Below are 17,712 nucleotides of genomic sequence, written 5' to 3'. Positions count from 1 at the left end.
TTTTCTGCACTTAGATTCACAAGGTGTTTGTCTCCATAAGGGAACACTATGATTAAAACATTTACCGTTGGCAAGCACAGCAAAACTTTTATCAACTTTTTATCAAATGTTTTGCCATCTGGACTTAAAACAGTAGGGGCCCAATAGTGCGCTGACACTAAAAACAAACATGCATAAACACACACAACTTGCTGCCAAATTTCTTGGAGATAGCCTTATCTTCTCCGCTATGTGTGTGTATATATGTGTTTTAGTAGTACCAAGGCTCATCTCTTTGGCTGGATCTGTGTCCATGCCTCGGTGTTATGCTCACTGGGTTTAGCTCTATGGGTGTCTGTGGCCTCTCCTCTGGCCGCCCGTGTCCATTTGCTCTGCGGGTATGGCAGGCCTGAGCTGACAGATGGCCGCCCCTCTCCATTCCGCTCCAGAGTAACACAGTAACTGGTTTTTCCTCCGCCGTTGACCTTGCCACAGCCAGCCAGCAATCCAGGCTGGCACTCGGCCTGTCGAACAGGAGGGTAATGAAGTCCAGCGCTGCTCACATGATTATTAAGGCTTTGACGCTGGGGGGCCTTTCAGAACCCTATCCCCCTCCCCTCTCTTCCCCTGTCTGCCATTCATACAGCCAAGTTCGATGAGGATAGTAATTCGTTACATGGTACTTTGTAAAACCACCGATGGGCACCATAAAGAAAGCTAAAACTTTTTGGTGTGCTCTTTTGGAGTCTGTTTGTATTCTAAAACAAACCTCTCTACACCTATGAAGCGTACTTAACAAGTTTCTTTCCTATTATGCAGCATATGATAGCTACTGGCAACCCAGCATGCATGTCATTCCAAAAACAAACTAAGTACGAGCCACTACACAAAGTTAGATCAAATCTGTCACACGTCTATTGGTGCTGACAACTTCTAAAAGCAATGCACTTCAGCAGCAGTGCACCACTTCACTCTCCCTGTAATTCTCCCTTACCACAGGCATCTCTAGGCACGCTCGGAACCCTGGTCCCATCAGGGCCAAGCTGGGAATTGAGAGGTGTAGGTTGCAGCTCTGACCTTTACTAAGGCAGGACTGTCTGTTTGCACTTCTCCCATAAGCACCCCCTCCAGTCAGACTGCTAAGCAACCACATCAGACCAGGGGTGTGCATGCACCTACGGCCTTGGTGACTTCTCAGAGACCATAGGGAAGTGGAGTAATGCAGAGGTTAATTCTGATCATCCAGTATTTATGGGCTTCACTTTAGAACAAGGGTTGGCATTAACACTCTAAAGGAGACATCCCTCCTGTATATCAATAAAACATAGCCAGAAGCAAAGGAAGAGCCTACCTTTATTCAGGTCGCCCGAGTCCCTGACTAGACTTGCATAGGAGGTTTCAAAAAGTACACCAGTGATTCCTTAATTAAATGATATCTTTAAATTCAAAGACAAAATGTAGGATTCGTGCAAATCTGTAACATTGTATCTAGCGTGTTACATGTGGTGAGGTAATCATTCTAAAGCATAAAATGATTAGTTCAATTAGCTCAACCAATCACAGAGAAGAATTTCCCCCCAACATCACCATGGTGACATCAACCTACCAATTGCAATGCAGTAAGGGGCGGCAAGTGTCCGCTCAGAGTTTGTACAAACAGGCTGTATGAACTGAGAGCATCAGATATTTTCTCACATGTTGGCCTAGTCTGTGGAGTGTGGGGAAATGTCAGGAAAATCAATAGATAAGGACCACATCAGCCTGAGCTTGTCTGGCCTAGCAACAGAGCATCCCCATGGTGATGTCAATTACCCCTGCTTTACAACAAAAACCCCAGGAAGAGCAAACCAGTTTCTGCAACGCTGTACAACTTTTAATGCAGTCTCCTGGTTACATTGAGAACTTTGTACAAAACTTCTTTTTTTGTTTTCCATCCGGAGAGGTGTAGGTAACACAGTGCATGTGAGAATCTTATTGATAGCTCTCTTTTTTTTTTTTTGCAGCTCACTCTGTTTTCTATTCTCCTCATGGAGGCCACATTAGTTAGGGAGAAGTGTAATGTAACGAGCAGTAAGGTGCGCGTAATTGCATATTAGCAGCAACACACTTGGCTGCACGGGAGGTGACTGCGCTAACGAATAGAGAGGCACTATTAATCACCAATTAATAAAAGCAGGCAGATATCACACTCAGTATATGGCACGCATGGATTCCTTTGTTTCCACTAGCTGGTCCAAGCCTGTTCTCTTATTTATTTCATAAGATTGATCCTGTTCCTGTGCTGTGTTTTCTATTGAGTTCTGACTCTTATCCAGCCCCCTAGGAGTCAAACCAGGAGTGTTTGGCCATGTTTGTTAGCAGATTACATGTGTGTGTGATCTATGTATGAGTCCCAGAAACTAAGGGAACATCAAGACATACCCAATCAAAGAGGATCATTGGAAAAAAAACAAAGAAGGAAAATACCAAATTCTGTTTATGCAACAAGAGAAAAAAATCACTTAATAGAGTAGTAAATGTGTTGCCACCAGGGCAGAGACAGTGATGGAGACCATGTAATCAACATACACTGGCCAAGTTGCTCTAGGGGCCCAAGACAAGAGGATATGTGTCAAGGATAATTTGTGGCCTTTAGCAAGAAACAAAACAAGCCTTCCAGCTTCAAATACTGTTACAGTGTGCCTCCTGTCTGTTTCCCCACTGACAGCCAAAACAGTCTGTTTTGCCAGGTTGGAGCACGATAAATGTGAAAATGTGAAAGCTACTGAGGCAGCGGCAGAGGAAAATGGAGCCATAGTGGACTGAGAGAGGGGGGGAAAGAAGAAAGGGAGAACAGAGAGGAGGAGGAGAAACTAGAGGAGAGCTAAAGGCCTCTCACTCGCTCTCCTCTCCAGCTCTGTAACGGCCCACAGTGCCTGCTTCACACAGAGCGGCCAGCTGTACAGCAAATGTGCCTTTCCCTTTCCGCCCCCGAACCTTTCCACCCCTCCAGTGCCCCCCTCTGCCTGGGCCGACCAGGCCACCGACTTCTCTCTGTGAGAGAAGGCTCCTCCCTTACTTGGCTTCAAGCTCACTGCTGTCACCAACCCAAAAAATCCGTAGAGGTGACCCCAAAACACTTTTCTGGAATGTGGTTGGGTTTGTTTGTTTACAATTGTCCTTCTGAGCACTGCCACCTTGGCAATAGCTGCTTGGAATGGACAGGAGTGAGATGAGAATTGGATTGAAAACAGATTTAACAGGAAAGCTAAAACCCTTTTCACCCTTTAAAACCCTTTAAGACAGAGCCCACACTTCAAAACATGTCAGGGCTCTGAAAATCCACACAGGGACATTTGAAAAGTGCGATAAATGGGCCAAACGAGCCCCCCATGAGGCTCCAAATGTCATAGTTTACAGAGGGGTCAAAGTGAAGCAATGGGGTGGCATGATGGCATGCTGATAAAACCAAACAGGCTTTTGTGTCAATGAAAGACCTTCAAAGGTCCTCTTAAAAAACACTTTGTGGACGAACTGTGATTTAAATATTTTATTTCCAATGCAATTACTACAAATCAGGATGGCAAGTTGAACTGCATGACAGATTTGTTTTCTAATCTGAAAGAAAAATATAAATAAAAGGTTTGATAGTGACTGCAGCAGCTGAAAGCTGTATAAATCTGTGTGTCTCTAGAGAAAAATCGGACACCCTCAATTCTGTAAGTGAGCCATGCCAAAAAAACTCTAAACTAAAGAGTGGCCAGCTGTCTTCTGGCCTGCTATTAAATTGCTCCTTGGATGGTGGCGATATCATTTTTTTCTCCATAGGAGTATCACACCAGGTCCCCAAACAGAGCGACCAGCTGTACAGCAAATGTGTACTGATCCATCTGGGCCCTAGCAGGCTGCGGCCTCCATCTTAAAACACGTGGGGCCGTTCACAGGCTTGGCTTGGGCTGGTCTGCAACACACCCCTCTGCACCCATGGCCACCTCCTTCTCTTTCATTTACTTCTATTATCATAGTAAATGTTGAATAGCTGGGCATCTGAGCTGCGCTTTATGTCTCAAACAGGACCCTCATCGTCTGAGTGTAATATCCGTGCATCAAAATGTGCTGGCAGAAGTACAGAAGAGGCAGTCACGAGCACCACCGAGGTGAGGGTGGAGGCTGAGTGCATTTGCTTTAAGGAGACTATTGCATTACAAAGGCAGCTAATATGGACTTGTCTGGGTGAGACAGGCTCAGGTTTTGTTGTTCCATACACTTAGCACTATGGTTATGTCACGGCACATCACTATATATAGAGTTATCAGTGTGAACTGACACCATGGAGCGGGGCATGCATGAAAACAACACCCCTATGAATCCAGCGTCTGCTCCATTACCTACGCTAATAACGCTGACAGCTGAGCGGAGATGACCCCAGCCCCCTGTTTCCCCTCTCCTGTGCAGATGGCCATTAAAAGGAGAAAGTGTCCCCTTTTCAGTAGATAAGGTATTTAGAGCTTTTCCAAATGAGTATTTTTTTTTCTTCTGTTTTTGGCCCAAATTGGCTTTGCAGTGATTACAGGCTGGATTGAATTTAACCCCATTCTACATTAAAAGAGACCAATTCTTCCAAACCTGTATACTGTAAATATATACTGTATATACATATTTATATATATACCTCTTCATTTATATATGTTTTCGTTTTAAAATTTGCTTTCATATTTGTTTGTTGGTTTTACAAATGCAGTCAGTTTTGACAGCTTCATATTCCTACGGATATTTCATTAGAATGAGTTTAGTTTTCTCCATATTTTAGAAATCATAAAAAAAATGCATCTAACAGAAACCCTTTTGAGAAGTCTGATGAAACCTGTGATCATGTTGAATACAAAGCAATGGCATATCAGAGAAGAAAGACATCAGACAATAACCCAATCACCTATCCTCCTGTTATCTTAAGCTGTCTGAATTCCACTGTTATGGGGAAACTATGTGCTTGTGCGGCTGACAGACATAAAATAACCAGTAGGGGGGTTTGTTTTCTACCCTCCCAGTGTGCTCCGTGCCTGCCTTTGCGAGAAAAAGGACTAATGCTGGCATGGTACTGTATTAGGCACCCCCAGTAGAATAGTGGGTGAGCAGATCGCAAAGATGAATACAAAATACACACCTACACACTCTCAGCTCGTCTCTCTCCTTTGCAAATACACCGAAGCATCAAAATCACAAATCACATGCTTCTGATTGTTTATGCACAAACAGTGGGTCCCTGATAGAATTGCCTACCGGTCCTGATAGAATTGCCCACCGTGTTTAAATTCACCTGCGCCTAGAAGCGTGTCCCAAACAGAGAGGCGGTTTGGTTCCAGATCAATGAGTCTCTCTCCCACTGAAGACAACAGATAATGCAGTGTAATGAAAGAGCCGCCAAACGAGCTGAATAAATGAATGAATAAAGGAACGTGAGACCGGAATTCAGAAGCCTACTTACTGCAGGCAAGACAACCTGTTTTCCAATTGTCTGTTCTCTACAAATTATTCTGCCTGCATACAAATGACAACTAAAAGTAAAGACATTTTGAAAATGTGGAGCTTAGTCTTACACCAGCACTCTTTCTTTACAAATCTTGTGAAAGAAAATGAGAAATTTGGAATAGATTTTTTGTTACATAGGGTAATAAAGTCAAATATCCATTTTTTCAGTTTATTTGACGTCATTAATGCAGAGAGCATCAAAGTATTGTATTCAGATCTCAGTCATCAGAACAGACTACTTAAGGGAGGAGGCACAATAAACAAACAAACAAAATAATGTACAGTAGCAATGTGGAGATTTTTCAAAAACTATTGAATAATATTTGAATTTTTAGTTTGAATAAAATCTGTTTTGGTATTTTAATATTTCAAAAATCAGTATATTTCCACTACTTCAAACTACCTCCATACAGAGTGGTTTGAAGTGGATAGATTCTGCTCCACAAGCATGCACACGTACTATATTTTACCATTCACATGCATGGGGAAATGAATATGATGGGTTTATAAATGCACAACACTGGGGATGCAGTTGATGGTCAAAATATTAAAATAATTCCACCTATTTGGTGATGTGATCCAGATACTTGTGAGCCTGAATGAGACAGGGTCAAATATTTTATTACATATATCACATCAGTCCTTTGTATGTGATTCACCTTTTTAAAAAGTATAAAAAAGATTGTGCCTGGAATTTATTTAAAATGATCAAATACTAGTTGTGAAATTTTGTGAAATTCCCTTAATGATTTGCAAATGTGTCGATGAGGATCACAGAAAATCATTCCCTTTAACATTTGAATCGCACATCTAAAAGCCACATTGATCAAATGTATGCTAAAGTGTAGAAAAAAAACATAATTTACATAGATATTACACAACAAGCCTTGTTTTTATGACTTTGTTCCAGAAATGCAACAGAGACCATAATAAATGAAACAAAAAGAGACATCTCCTACCCAGCATGTGATTGGCCACATGGACTTGGATGTCCCATTCACTGTAGAACACCATCTGACATTTGATGCACTGGTATGTCTTCTTCTGGAAAATAAGACCAAGAGGAAAGGGATTATTATAATACATTTTAGACAAAGAATTATATTCCACAGGAACTATTCAACCCCATTTAATACCACACTAATTAACAATACCTCTTCAGTTTGTGAGGGACTGGCTCTGGGCATGGGGGACATCTGGGGGGTCTTGAGCTGCCCGCTGTTGCTGTCCCCAGCCTGTTCCCGATGCACTGTCTGGACATGGTTTTGCAACTCTGCTTCAGACTCAAACTTCACATTACAGCTAGAGCATCGTGTCTTGGCAGCGGTTGATGAGGATGTTGAAGAGGATGAAGATGAAGAAGAGACAGCTTTGCCTTTCCCCTCTCCAGGGCTAAGACTCTCCCCCTGGATCCATGCGGCTGTAGTTGTTGCTGGAGTGGTGGCTCCGCCATGATGCTGCTGTTGCCTTCCTCCGTTTACTGTTGGACTGGAGCTCTTGGAGCCAGCTACTGTCACACAGGATGCACAGAGTCCGTAAGGCAGTCCGTTGATGTCCAGCTTTACCAGGTCTTGTTTAGACCGAAAATCTTTCAGGCAGGAGGCGCACTTGAAAGGCTTTTGGATATGTTGTTGCTGTTGATTATGAGAAATTATATTGCTGCGGCCCATGGGTTGGTGGTTGCCGGACATTGTCCCAGTCTTTTGCATGTGGAAGGTACCATGGATCTTGAGTTCCAATGTAGAGGTGACAGTCTGCATGCACACAACACAGCGGAAACCTGTCAGGGAGTTCCTTAGGTCAGGGTGCATCTGGCAATGCTCCAGGAAGTCCTCCTCACTATGCAGTGGCATCTTACAAATGCGACAGCTGCCTGTGTCCAGACTTTTGCTATGGGTGACCTTGTGCTCAGTCAGGGTGAGCAAGGAAGGGAAGCGCTCCCCACAGATGGGGCACATATAGTGTTTGACAGGTCCAAGGTGGGTCTGCATATGTTCCCTCAGCCCAGCATCAGAGAAGAAGGTGCGGGAGCAAACATTGCACTTGTGGTTGCCCTTGATCATGTCAGCTTTCCTTTTCATCATGGCACTCTCACCAGGGCGTATATTGTGGTCCCTCAACTGGTGGTTAGTGAGGAGTGAGTCCATGGTGTAAGATGCCCCACAGATGTCACAGCCAAACATGGGGTCTGCAGTGTCCACCTCTTCCTCGCTTCCATCATGGCTGTTATGAGACTCCACCGCAGGTCCAACTGCTGCCCCTGTACCATGACTGTTAGTCAGCAGACCATGTAGCTCAGCATCTTCTTTAGGTTGGCCTTCCCCACCACTTACAGTAGAGCCATTTGCACCACAGTTCTGTGCCTTTCCCTCAAACACACAGTGTTTCTCCCTCAAATGCTTTTCTAAAAGGATAATGGCATGGAAGGCCTTACTGCAGAAGCGACAGTTATACTTCTTGCTATGGGTGGTGATGTGGCACTGCAGCTCCACCTCTGTGCCAAAGGACTCCCCACAAAAAATGCAGCGGTGGGCACGACCCTGATTTTCCAGATGGCTGTGTTTGACATGTAGCTGTAGGTCAGTCTCATGCCTGAAGTCCCAGTTGCAGGAGGTGCAGCGATACACCTTTTTCTCATTGCTGTGCTTTACAGCCAGGTGAAGCTGGGTAGACACCTTTGAGTCAAACACCTCCTGACACAGAGTGCAACGAAAGAAAACAAAGGTATGCATGTCAAGTAGGTGCTTCTGCAGGTCATCCACTGAAGTGAACTGCTTGTCACAGCTCTCACAGATGTAATAAGTGGAAGTAATAGTAAAGTGAATTGTCACATGCTTTAGCAGGGACTCTTGGTTGGGGAACTCTTTGTTGCACTGTGGGCAGGTGAGTTGAGGCTGCAGGCCATCCAGATGAGTTTTTAGGTGAGTCTGGAAAAGGTCTAGACTGGTATACTTGGCTCCACACTGGTTACATATGAACTCACTGGTAGTGCGTGAGGCTGAGCCACCTTGTTTCAACATGGTGTGTTCCACAGATATTGGAGAAGAGGGGCTGAGAGTGCGCAGGGATTTCTTTCCATTGTTAATGTAGTTCAGTGCCAGTGGAATGTTCTTGTGATTTTCCTTGATGTGCTTGTTGAGCTTCAGAACACTGTTGAATATGGGGGAATTGGTGCAATACGAACAGGAGTAAACCTCTACTATAGACTCCTTGGGTGTTACAGCCAGAGGAGAGTCAAAGCGCAGGCTTCCCCCATCACAGTGAGTCTGACGAACATGCTCCTCCAAAGTAGCCTCTGTCAAGAACCCCATGAAGCATTGGGGGCAGAAGAAGGCATTGCTCTCCTTTGCAACAGGACTAGGAAAGCCGTGGGAGCAGCGAATGTGTTCTTGGAGTGCGTTGAGGTCACTCAATACCTCAGGGCAGAAGTTACACTGAAGGAGGGCATCAGGCAAGCTGACCAACAGGGCAGCATGGTCTTCTGCATTGTGGACCTGCTTAAGATGCTCATTTAGATTTAATAAAGATGGCAGAACCTCCAAACAAAACTGGCAAGTATGAGCCTGCTCTGGCTTGTCCAGATGCATGGTTCGCAGGTGAATCTGAAGCACAGCTAAACTGGAGAATACTTGCTTGTTGCAGTAGATGCAACTGTAGGAGACCTTAGGCTGTTTGGGGGCACGTCCTCCCATGTCTGAGGTGTTTTGAGCAGCCCTCTTTCTCCTCCCCCTTGTCTTGGGCACAGGTGGAGCTGTCTCCACCATTGTGGAGCTGTCAACAGAGATGTTGGAGTCAGGGGTGGTGCTAGAGACAGAGGTGTAGCCCACAGTCAGCAAAGAAGGGCTGTTGCTATGGTTACTAGATTCAGGGAGTTGGTGGATGTCCATGTGAGCATAGAGGTCCTCAACAGACAGAAAGTGCTCAGAGCAGATAGCACAGGTGTGGCCCTTCCTGTCTCGACTGTGGGCCTGGTCAATGTGAGTCAGCAGGGTACCCTCGTCACTGAAGGGCTCATGGCAGTAAATGCACTGCAGGGTGGCACCCAGGCCGCCATCCTCTGATGGAGAGCACTCAGGGTGGCACTCGGCGATGTGCCTCTGGAGCTCCTCTGGAACATCAAAGCCCTCTTCACAACGACTGCATTTGCGAGTTTCTTTCAGCTTCCATTCATCAGATCTAGATAGACTTGAGCTGCTGCCGTCTTTGCCCCTTTCGTGTACTTGCATGTGGCCGTGGAGAGAGCTGGAGGAAAGGAATCCTCGGCGGCACACAGGGCACTTGTGGGGTTTGTTAGAGGCGTGCGTTTTCATGTGGATTTTGAGGTGATCACTGCGGGAAAAGGCAGAGTCACACTCTCCGCAGTGGTACTTCTTATCACCGGTGTGTAGCTTCACGTGCCGATCTCGACTGCGCTTATGTTTAAACAAGCGACTGCAAAAGGTACAACTGAAAGGTAGTTTATCACCGTGGCTCTGTTCGTGACGCTTGAGGAAGCTTAAGCGGCTAAAGGACTTGTCACAGAACTGGCATGGGTATGGCAGGCCAGGGCCCCCTTCATCCTCCCCAAAATCATAGTCCTCGCAGTGTCCTGGAGAAGTCTGATCCTTACTGGAGGGAGATGATGCTGGCCAAGAACATGATGGGTCATCCTCAAGATCACCACCGTCTGAAGAATAAAACAGAAAGAGGGACAAAAAAAGAAAAGAGGGAATCAGTGGTAAGTCAATAGGAATAAGATGGGGAGAGAATGACAGAGTAAGCAAGAGAGGTGTTTTGTAAGACTTCAACACATTAGTTTCACTCTTTTGAATAGAAAAGGTGGGCCACCGTGGTGTTATTTGTCGTAGTAATGATACGGTTTTGGCGAATACATTTAGAATTCTTTGCAACTTAGACAATTTTTTCTTCAGTGGAAATAATACCTCTCCTTAGGTGTTATCTAGAAAGTTACACTTAAATATGCAATTTAAAGTATAATTAGAGAAGAGAATAAGTGGAAATACTTTTACTACAATTAACCTTGTATGAGGCCATGTAATGGCTTAGCCCACTGTGACTCAAAACACAATCTCTTTGACATTTAAAGCTAACACAAGACAATGAGTGTACTTTAGAATGTAAGCCCGGCATGAGGTAAATTAGAACAATTCTATTATTCCTGAACGATTACTAGAACATATTTGAAAAATAAGAGCCCTTGAAATGACCTTAAGACAAGGGGAAAAAATCTGGGAAAAGCTGTTTTAAAGGGTGAAAGAGAAGATTAAGTGTGCAATTTAGACCATGCTATGCATAGCCTTTAGGAAGCATCCACTGCAAAACAGATGATTTTCATGAAACATGGTCTTTTAAGAACATCAGTCAATATATATCGGATTATAGAATATGCGTTATTATCATATTTGTCTGTGTGGTCTGTGCTAAGCCGTGAGGCAACTGATACAGGATGAATGAATGTGCCTTGTGCTGATGCAGAGGAGGGCAAAAAGGGGAAAGGGGAAACGGATAGGGGAAGACAACCGAGTGGCTAACCAACTCACTCAAGGACAAGCAGGTGCAGAGAATGACCGGTGAACACCAGTCTACTGACAATGCAACACCCATTTCTTTTACAATAACTTTAATGTGTCCCTTTTCAAATCGCTTCTTTGCCGACATTCCATTCCCCTGGTTCACTGCACAGTGATATGAATGGAAAACACAGAACACCACTTTCCACAAGTTCAAAAGGTTACAGACCACTTCTTCCCGCTGCCGAATTCTAAGTGCTGTGAACTTCCTTACCTAAAAAAAACAAAGTAATCCCAACCCCTTCAGAAAAAAAATTGTGTCAAAAGGCCAAAACTTGGAATGGGAAAAACAAGAGGAAACTGCAAAGATTTATGAGAGGGACGAAGGAAAAGCACAAACTCTTTTCAGGATCCAACCTCTGTACTCTCCTTCAGCTGACAAATCTAAGTCTCTCTCTCTCTCTCTCTCTCTCTCTCTCTCCCCCAGTCTGTTGTTTTGCTGGGAGATCTGCCCTTTGTCAGGATATCATGCCCTCTCTGAGCACTTACCCCCATCAGGGCCTATCTTCAGGAAACAGATGGGGTCGGAGGCCATTCCCTTGCCCCTCCAAACTGCTGAAAGCGGCACATTGAGAGCCCACCTCCACACCGTGGCCCTCCCGGAAACCTCCCACCCCTGGCAAGGCGCCCACTCTGCACACACATCTAACTCAAGAAGCAAACCTTGCCCGATTTACTCGCTTTATCTCTCATACATGTCTCAATGTTTTCTCTCTCTCTGGTTTGAGGGAGGATGGGTGACTCAGTGCTATGCCCTCCTCCACAGAGGGGGCGGATCTGCCCTCACTCACACTGCCTCCCAGGGTATAGGAGAAGAAGACAGTGCAAGAAGGATGACCCCAGTCAATGCCTTACAGTCAAACATATTGGCTTGAAGACAATCATATAAAACAAACAAATAAATGGGCATGTATACAAGGCTAAATTAAATTCTACTGTTTTAAATGAGAGTGTATTTGCCCTTAAGACATTACTAAGCTGTCAGGACAACATCATTCAAATTTTTAGGTTTGTTTACTTGATGTATATTATTTATTTAGTGCCTCAGCTACAATAACATATAAACACAAAGCCCTGTCTGTGGGGGACATGTGGGCGTTGCAAACATTGGGCAAATAGCTATGTTAATATTAGGATTGTGAAATATAACTGAAGTTGCTGTGTATTAAATTATATGGTATTAAATAATACCATTTTACAATTACAGCGTACTAATAATGTAATTATTTTGTAACTGAATTGCACCTGTTGTACTATTCAAGATATCATCAATTTGACTAAAATATGTTGTATATGTGTGCTGGACCAAAAACTCAGAAGTTTCAGCAGTTGCTTAGTCCTTTGTCTTACTCTATTGGCCATCAAAACGCATGAAAAAACAACATTGTTTTTGAGCATTCAGACCTAAAACTAAGTTTTAGGTACAATTGACCCTCATGGTCAGACTTACTACAGTTTTTACTCTCACACAGACACACTCGGTAATATACACACAAGAGAGCATGAGTGCACACCCTGCACACTCACTCACAGTGAACAAATGCTCAACAAACATATAGATGTGCAGACACACATGTACACATAGAATACACACATACAAGCGCAATGGCCGAAACAAGTGTGTGAACAACTGTAGATGAAAGAGCAATTTTCCTCAGGAGACCTCAAGAGGAAACAGAAAGAGAGACTTGTTTTTTTCCTTCTTCACCCAGACAAGAAATGCCCAGGCCTCAGCAGCAGCCTGAGTAAATAAAAGAGCGGGCCTTACTTCCCTGTCTCTCGGGCCGGGGGCCTGTGCACGCCAGCACTCTCTGTGCTGCTGCCAAAGGGGATGCTGGGGCCTGAAAAACTACACCCTGCAGCTGAAGGGCTGTCTTTGTTGGTCTGCCAAGGCCTTCCTGAGCATCCTCCAGCCAACAGCCTGTCACGTCCTGGGAGGAAGACCTCCATCTTAAGGCCTGTCCCTCTCTGGGAGTTCTGTCCCTACCCCCTCCCTCTTTCCCTTTTAAATGTATTTTTTATGGAACAAAACAACCTAATTTGGAGAGCTCCTAAAGGGGATGGCATAAAATGTCATCATAGCCATATTTACTATAAATTTAGCCTTAAGCAGCAGTGCATAAACACTTTTTTAAGAAATAAAGACCAAAAGCTTAGCCTAGTCAAGTTCATTAAATCCATATATGTAAGGTTAATAAAGATACTTGAAACAGCTTTATACAAATTAGTCTGTGTGTGTGGGGGGGTCTTTTTCTGTAAGTAACCACTAAAAATTCCCCCTTCACACACAGGTCTCAGTTTCCTCTAAGCCAGTCTGAACTGCTCTTTGTGCACCATTTCCTCTATGTTCATTTATAGCACCCTTTCCCAGAGTAAATACTCCTGTTCAAACAAGCTCCTTAATGCTGGGAACAGGTAAGTTTTCCATTTCTGTACACAGCGGCACAGCTTTTAAAACCCCGTTAGAAAGTTTTGATTTATTAAATTAATGGAGCCTATTTGAGGTTTAGCAAGATATATGAATATATTTTTAAGAGCGTAAGTCATTAATTTTCCTGATGACACTGCTTCCCTTTGGACTATAATACATATGGTGGAAAATGTTGTCTGTAAATTTTAAGTGCTGAATAATACGCATAGTTTGAAAACAATTTTTCCAATTTAATTATTGTAGACAGGCACTCATAGTGTGAGCTGAGTGCAGGATCAGAAACAACAACATAACATTTTCAGCGCTCTTTCTTCACACTTTTGTTTCCTATAATGTATACATTCCAGACTAAAAAGAGGTGTAATTAATTATCATATTAAACATATTGGGGCTAATTTGATGGAAGTAAGAAAGTCCTTAAACATGCTTACATGACTTTAACATTAATGACTTTTTGCTGAAATACCATACAAATCTGAAGCAAAAGTATTTTTACCCTCATACTCAGACCCACCTGTCTGCCCATTTTTAAATGTTGTGAAATCTTTTTACAACCGCCAGCGCGTTGATTTAGTGTAAAACTATAGATTTTAAAGATATGCTGTGAAGTTTCTATTTCAGTTTGATGAAAACAGGTTGTCCTGTTTTGGTTTTGGGTTGTGAAGCACTTTGTAACCCATAAAGTGCAATAATTACATACATAAATAAAGTAATTTTTGAATAACAACTTACCTACTTCCATTTTTTAATCAGATAATTTGACATTTGTTAGCAGGTTTGGCCCAAAGCTCACTCTTAAACATAATGCTTACTAAACAGGCATTCAGGATATTACTGTTTTAACCCCTCCTCAAACCTTTCAGGGACCATGGTTTTGGAAACAACTCACAGCTGGCGTCCGGACATTTTCGTGTCCGAGGTCCTGGAGGCAGTTCAAGATGGCTTATCACTAGCTAACAGCAGCAGAGTACACCTCTTCTATGGAAAGCCAAACTCTTATCCAGGTCCAGGACCTTATCTTATCAGAAAAGTGTTTTTGCTATCAGTCATCTGCCACTTCTATAGCAAGCTTGACTTTGTTCAAAAGCCATTCTAGTGAAGCAAAGCATGGCCGTGTTTACAGCAGCCAAACCTCATCTTCTTGTGCGTTGTACTAGAGATCTGTACGTAGTGGTTGTCATAAGAGATGTGTTTGTGTGAGTGTATTTGTGGCACATTGGGAATTGGGGATTCAATGAATAAACAAAAAGCTGACAACTTGTCTGATGTAACACTATGACCCTACTTCATATTCAGAGAGGGGATCTTTTTACAGTTACTGGGAAAAGTAGTGAGCCTCTCCCATGAGACAATGCATGTGTCATCTCAACACTTTTCCCGTTCTGATGCCCAAATAGCAATGTGTGTCTGAACAACACACTATCATGTACGGCCCTGTTTGTGACACAACCACTTAAGATCTAATAGAGGAGGTGGTGAGATAATTTTTTACATTAGCTAAGCCTCCAATCTTCTTGACTGAGACAGAGAGCGGTGGTTGATTTTTTTTCGGGACTAATTCCAGTCAGATGAACGAATCACTCAGTTGATTCAGGACTGAGAGCTTAGAGGACACAGAGCTGTTGGAGGAGGCCCAGGGCTGGGCTTTACTCACAGTAGTCCTTCTACATCCCTGTTTTAAGACATCAAATCCAGTCAGAATGAAACACTGATAATTCCCAGTAGCTGTCAACTAAAGTGCCAGGTGGCTAGACATGACTTTTTGCACCATGCAGCTGATTAACACACACAAATACGCACTGGTAGAGGAGCTGCTATTTACAATGAGACACCCAACCTCAGATACAAGTATTGTCTATGCGTGTGTGTGTGTGTGTACATGGTGTGTATACTCAGCCTGTCTCCCTCTTATCCCCCTTTTTTTTCTCAGCAAACACAATATGTTTTTTACACATCACTGAGAAATGTCAAGTCCCTCCCACCCCGTTGCTACAGATCAATCAAATCCACTATGCTACAGGATGAGAAGGAGGGGTTGTAGACGACTGAGAGGAGCAGCGAACAAGGCTGCTATCTTTTACCAAACAAGGTAGCAAAACAGTAGATAACATAAGAATTCACTTCCCGGGGTTTCATCAGTGACTTAGCAGCGAGTTGCTCTGGCCTAACATCATGTACACAGCATATTTCCACGTAAAAAGTTGGAGGAGAAATGCACATCCCCCCCAAAACTGCAGTCAATGGGGATATTTTTCACACTGGGCCTAACACAAAGAGCTGGAACATCAAGCGCTGTCCTGACTCTGTGGTCTGCGTGTCCATTATTTTGGCCCTCATGGCTCTGTCTCTCAACCATAGGGAAGCGGCAAACTGTCAACTACTTTGTCCACATTACCCACGTCCCCCAGCTCAGACAGGAGCACTTGGTCACTGTCCCAGAAATCACAGTGCCCCAAGTGGCGTCCCAGGAAAGTTAGACAAATGGAAGGCCAGAGGAGGAAAGTAGGGCGGCCACTCATCCTTTACTGGGCTTTTTCTTTCCATGATAGTGAGACACAATGAAAAGTGGAATTCCATTACTTATCACAGAGATGTGTCCCTGCTACACTGATGTCTTTCCACCAACATGGACAAACTGAAATCAATACTAATGATGACAATCAATAATAATGTTTCTTGGAATATTGCCAGGCCTCTGAAATGACAGAAAAGGCTTATGCTTTGGGCAGAATATGCCTCATTTTTGTCTGTGAAAATCTGCATCATGTAACAATCCATAACTGCAGTGTTTGAACTCTGAAAGCGTGCCAGAGATGACTTACTGCCGCGTAAATCATTTCTTATCCTCCATAACAACTGCATACTATTACATTGAGGTCACTGAGGCCAGCAACACAAGCAAACTAGATAACAAAAGAATAGGGATTTAAAGTTGCTGTTAATAATATATTTTACTGAGTTGTTTTAGAAATATTATCAACCTTTCAATGGACAAATGCTTAACATAAAAACACAAGGTTTTCTTCTGTAGCTAAGTTTGGCCCAGCATGCTGTTTGTTGTGTATTTCTTTGTAAGAAAAACAAGTGTTAAATCAGGGCAGGGCAAAGTCACAGAGACTGGGTTAACAAGAACTGTCAAGAGGGTTTTATTTTCCTGCTTGCTTTCAAAGTAAAGGGAGACATTTAATTACACCATTATTCAGGTAAGGTGAATTTGGGGGGCAGTACGTGGGCTCGGGGAGGGCTAATTCAGATGTCTGCATTTGAAGTGTTTGAAATATTAAAAGTGAATCACACTGGGCCCAAAATACACTTCACAGCATGCATGTAATTACCTCTGTGACGCTGCATATAGTGTTTTTACATTATAAGTGCATTTAATTTAATTGCATATCACTGTGGCAAAACTAAATTAGTAACATGGAACAACGGAAATGGTCAGTATGTCATGCAGTATTCACTCAGGTTAATAACAAGCAGGCGTATCGAGCTTTAGCGATGAGCGATTCGACCTGTGCCGAACTGTGCAGCGATGAAATATGGCAAGAGGTCGTGTTTGGGATGTAGGTGGAGCAGTTTGTGGTGAGGAAGTTATGGTGTCATCTCCTGTAGAACTGAGTTGCAGGTGTTGTGGAGAGGAAGGACAGTTCACCACTTCAGGTAGGCTACAGCACAAACAGGAAGGAGGCTGTTCCCCAGGTCTTGGCTGGACCAGCAGCCACAGTGTGCCTCCCAGGGGGAGAAAGGAGGATGGCAATCTGTCCCCCAGCATGCCCCTTCACCGCCTGCCTCACTGCACTGGCTCTAAGGGAGTGCTGGGCCAGGCGGGACTGGGCTGGGCTGGGCTTTAATCAGCAGGGGAGCGTGTGTGTGTGTGTGTGTGTGTGTGTTGCTCCCTCAACACTGCAGCAGACCAGGCGCAGCACCCAGTGGACAGTCAGCTAGCCAGCCAGTCAGTCAGTCAGCCAGCCACTGTGATGCTGCAGCACTGTGCTTTACTATGCAACGACTTTATTAATATGTCTTCACTGCGCAAGAGTTTACTTGGATGCTATTTTATTTTCCCCGACACTTAGTTACTCACGGAAATTTGATTTATGTGATCGGCTTGGAGAAGAAAAAAATGTTGTGCGCACAGAAATATGCTGAGTTACTGTATGGTTGCTTCATTAAAATAGGGTTTGCTCTGCAAGTTTCAAGAGGTGCTATCCATTACTTAAAAAC

At 43.7% G+C, this 17,712-nt stretch overlaps 1 protein-coding gene across 7 annotated transcripts in view; it reads right to left on the bottom strand.

The window, feature by feature from the left end:
- The window catches only part of LOC117953863 (zinc finger protein 521), a 90,566-nt gene that overhangs the window by 40,863 nt on the left and 31,991 nt on the right, over nucleotides 1-17,712 (bottom strand). For 4 of the 7 annotated variants that reach the window (XM_034887268.1, XM_034887267.1, XM_034887261.1 and 1 more), the window contains exons 4-6: nucleotides 6,642-10,153; nucleotides 6,447-6,531; nucleotides 6,050-6,082 (exon numbers count right to left, since the gene is read on the bottom strand). In XM_034887268.1, the coding sequence (XP_034743159.1) occupies nucleotides 6,050-6,082; nucleotides 6,447-6,531; nucleotides 6,642-9,797 (3,274 nt within the window). In that variant the 5' untranslated portion in view covers nucleotides 9,798-10,153. The remainder of the gene's footprint in view (nucleotides 1-6,049; nucleotides 6,083-6,446; nucleotides 6,532-6,641; nucleotides 10,154-17,712) is intronic. The other 3 variants (XM_034887263.1, XM_034887264.1, XM_034887265.1) reach the window with 3 other exon arrangements.

Source organism: Etheostoma cragini, chromosome 12 (genome assembly GCF_013103735.1).
Source record: "Etheostoma cragini isolate CJK2018 chromosome 12, CSU_Ecrag_1.0, whole genome shotgun sequence".
NCBI lineage: Eukaryota > Metazoa > Chordata > Actinopteri > Perciformes > Percidae > Etheostoma > Etheostoma cragini.
This window is presented reverse-complemented; position numbering and strand designations above follow the sequence as displayed.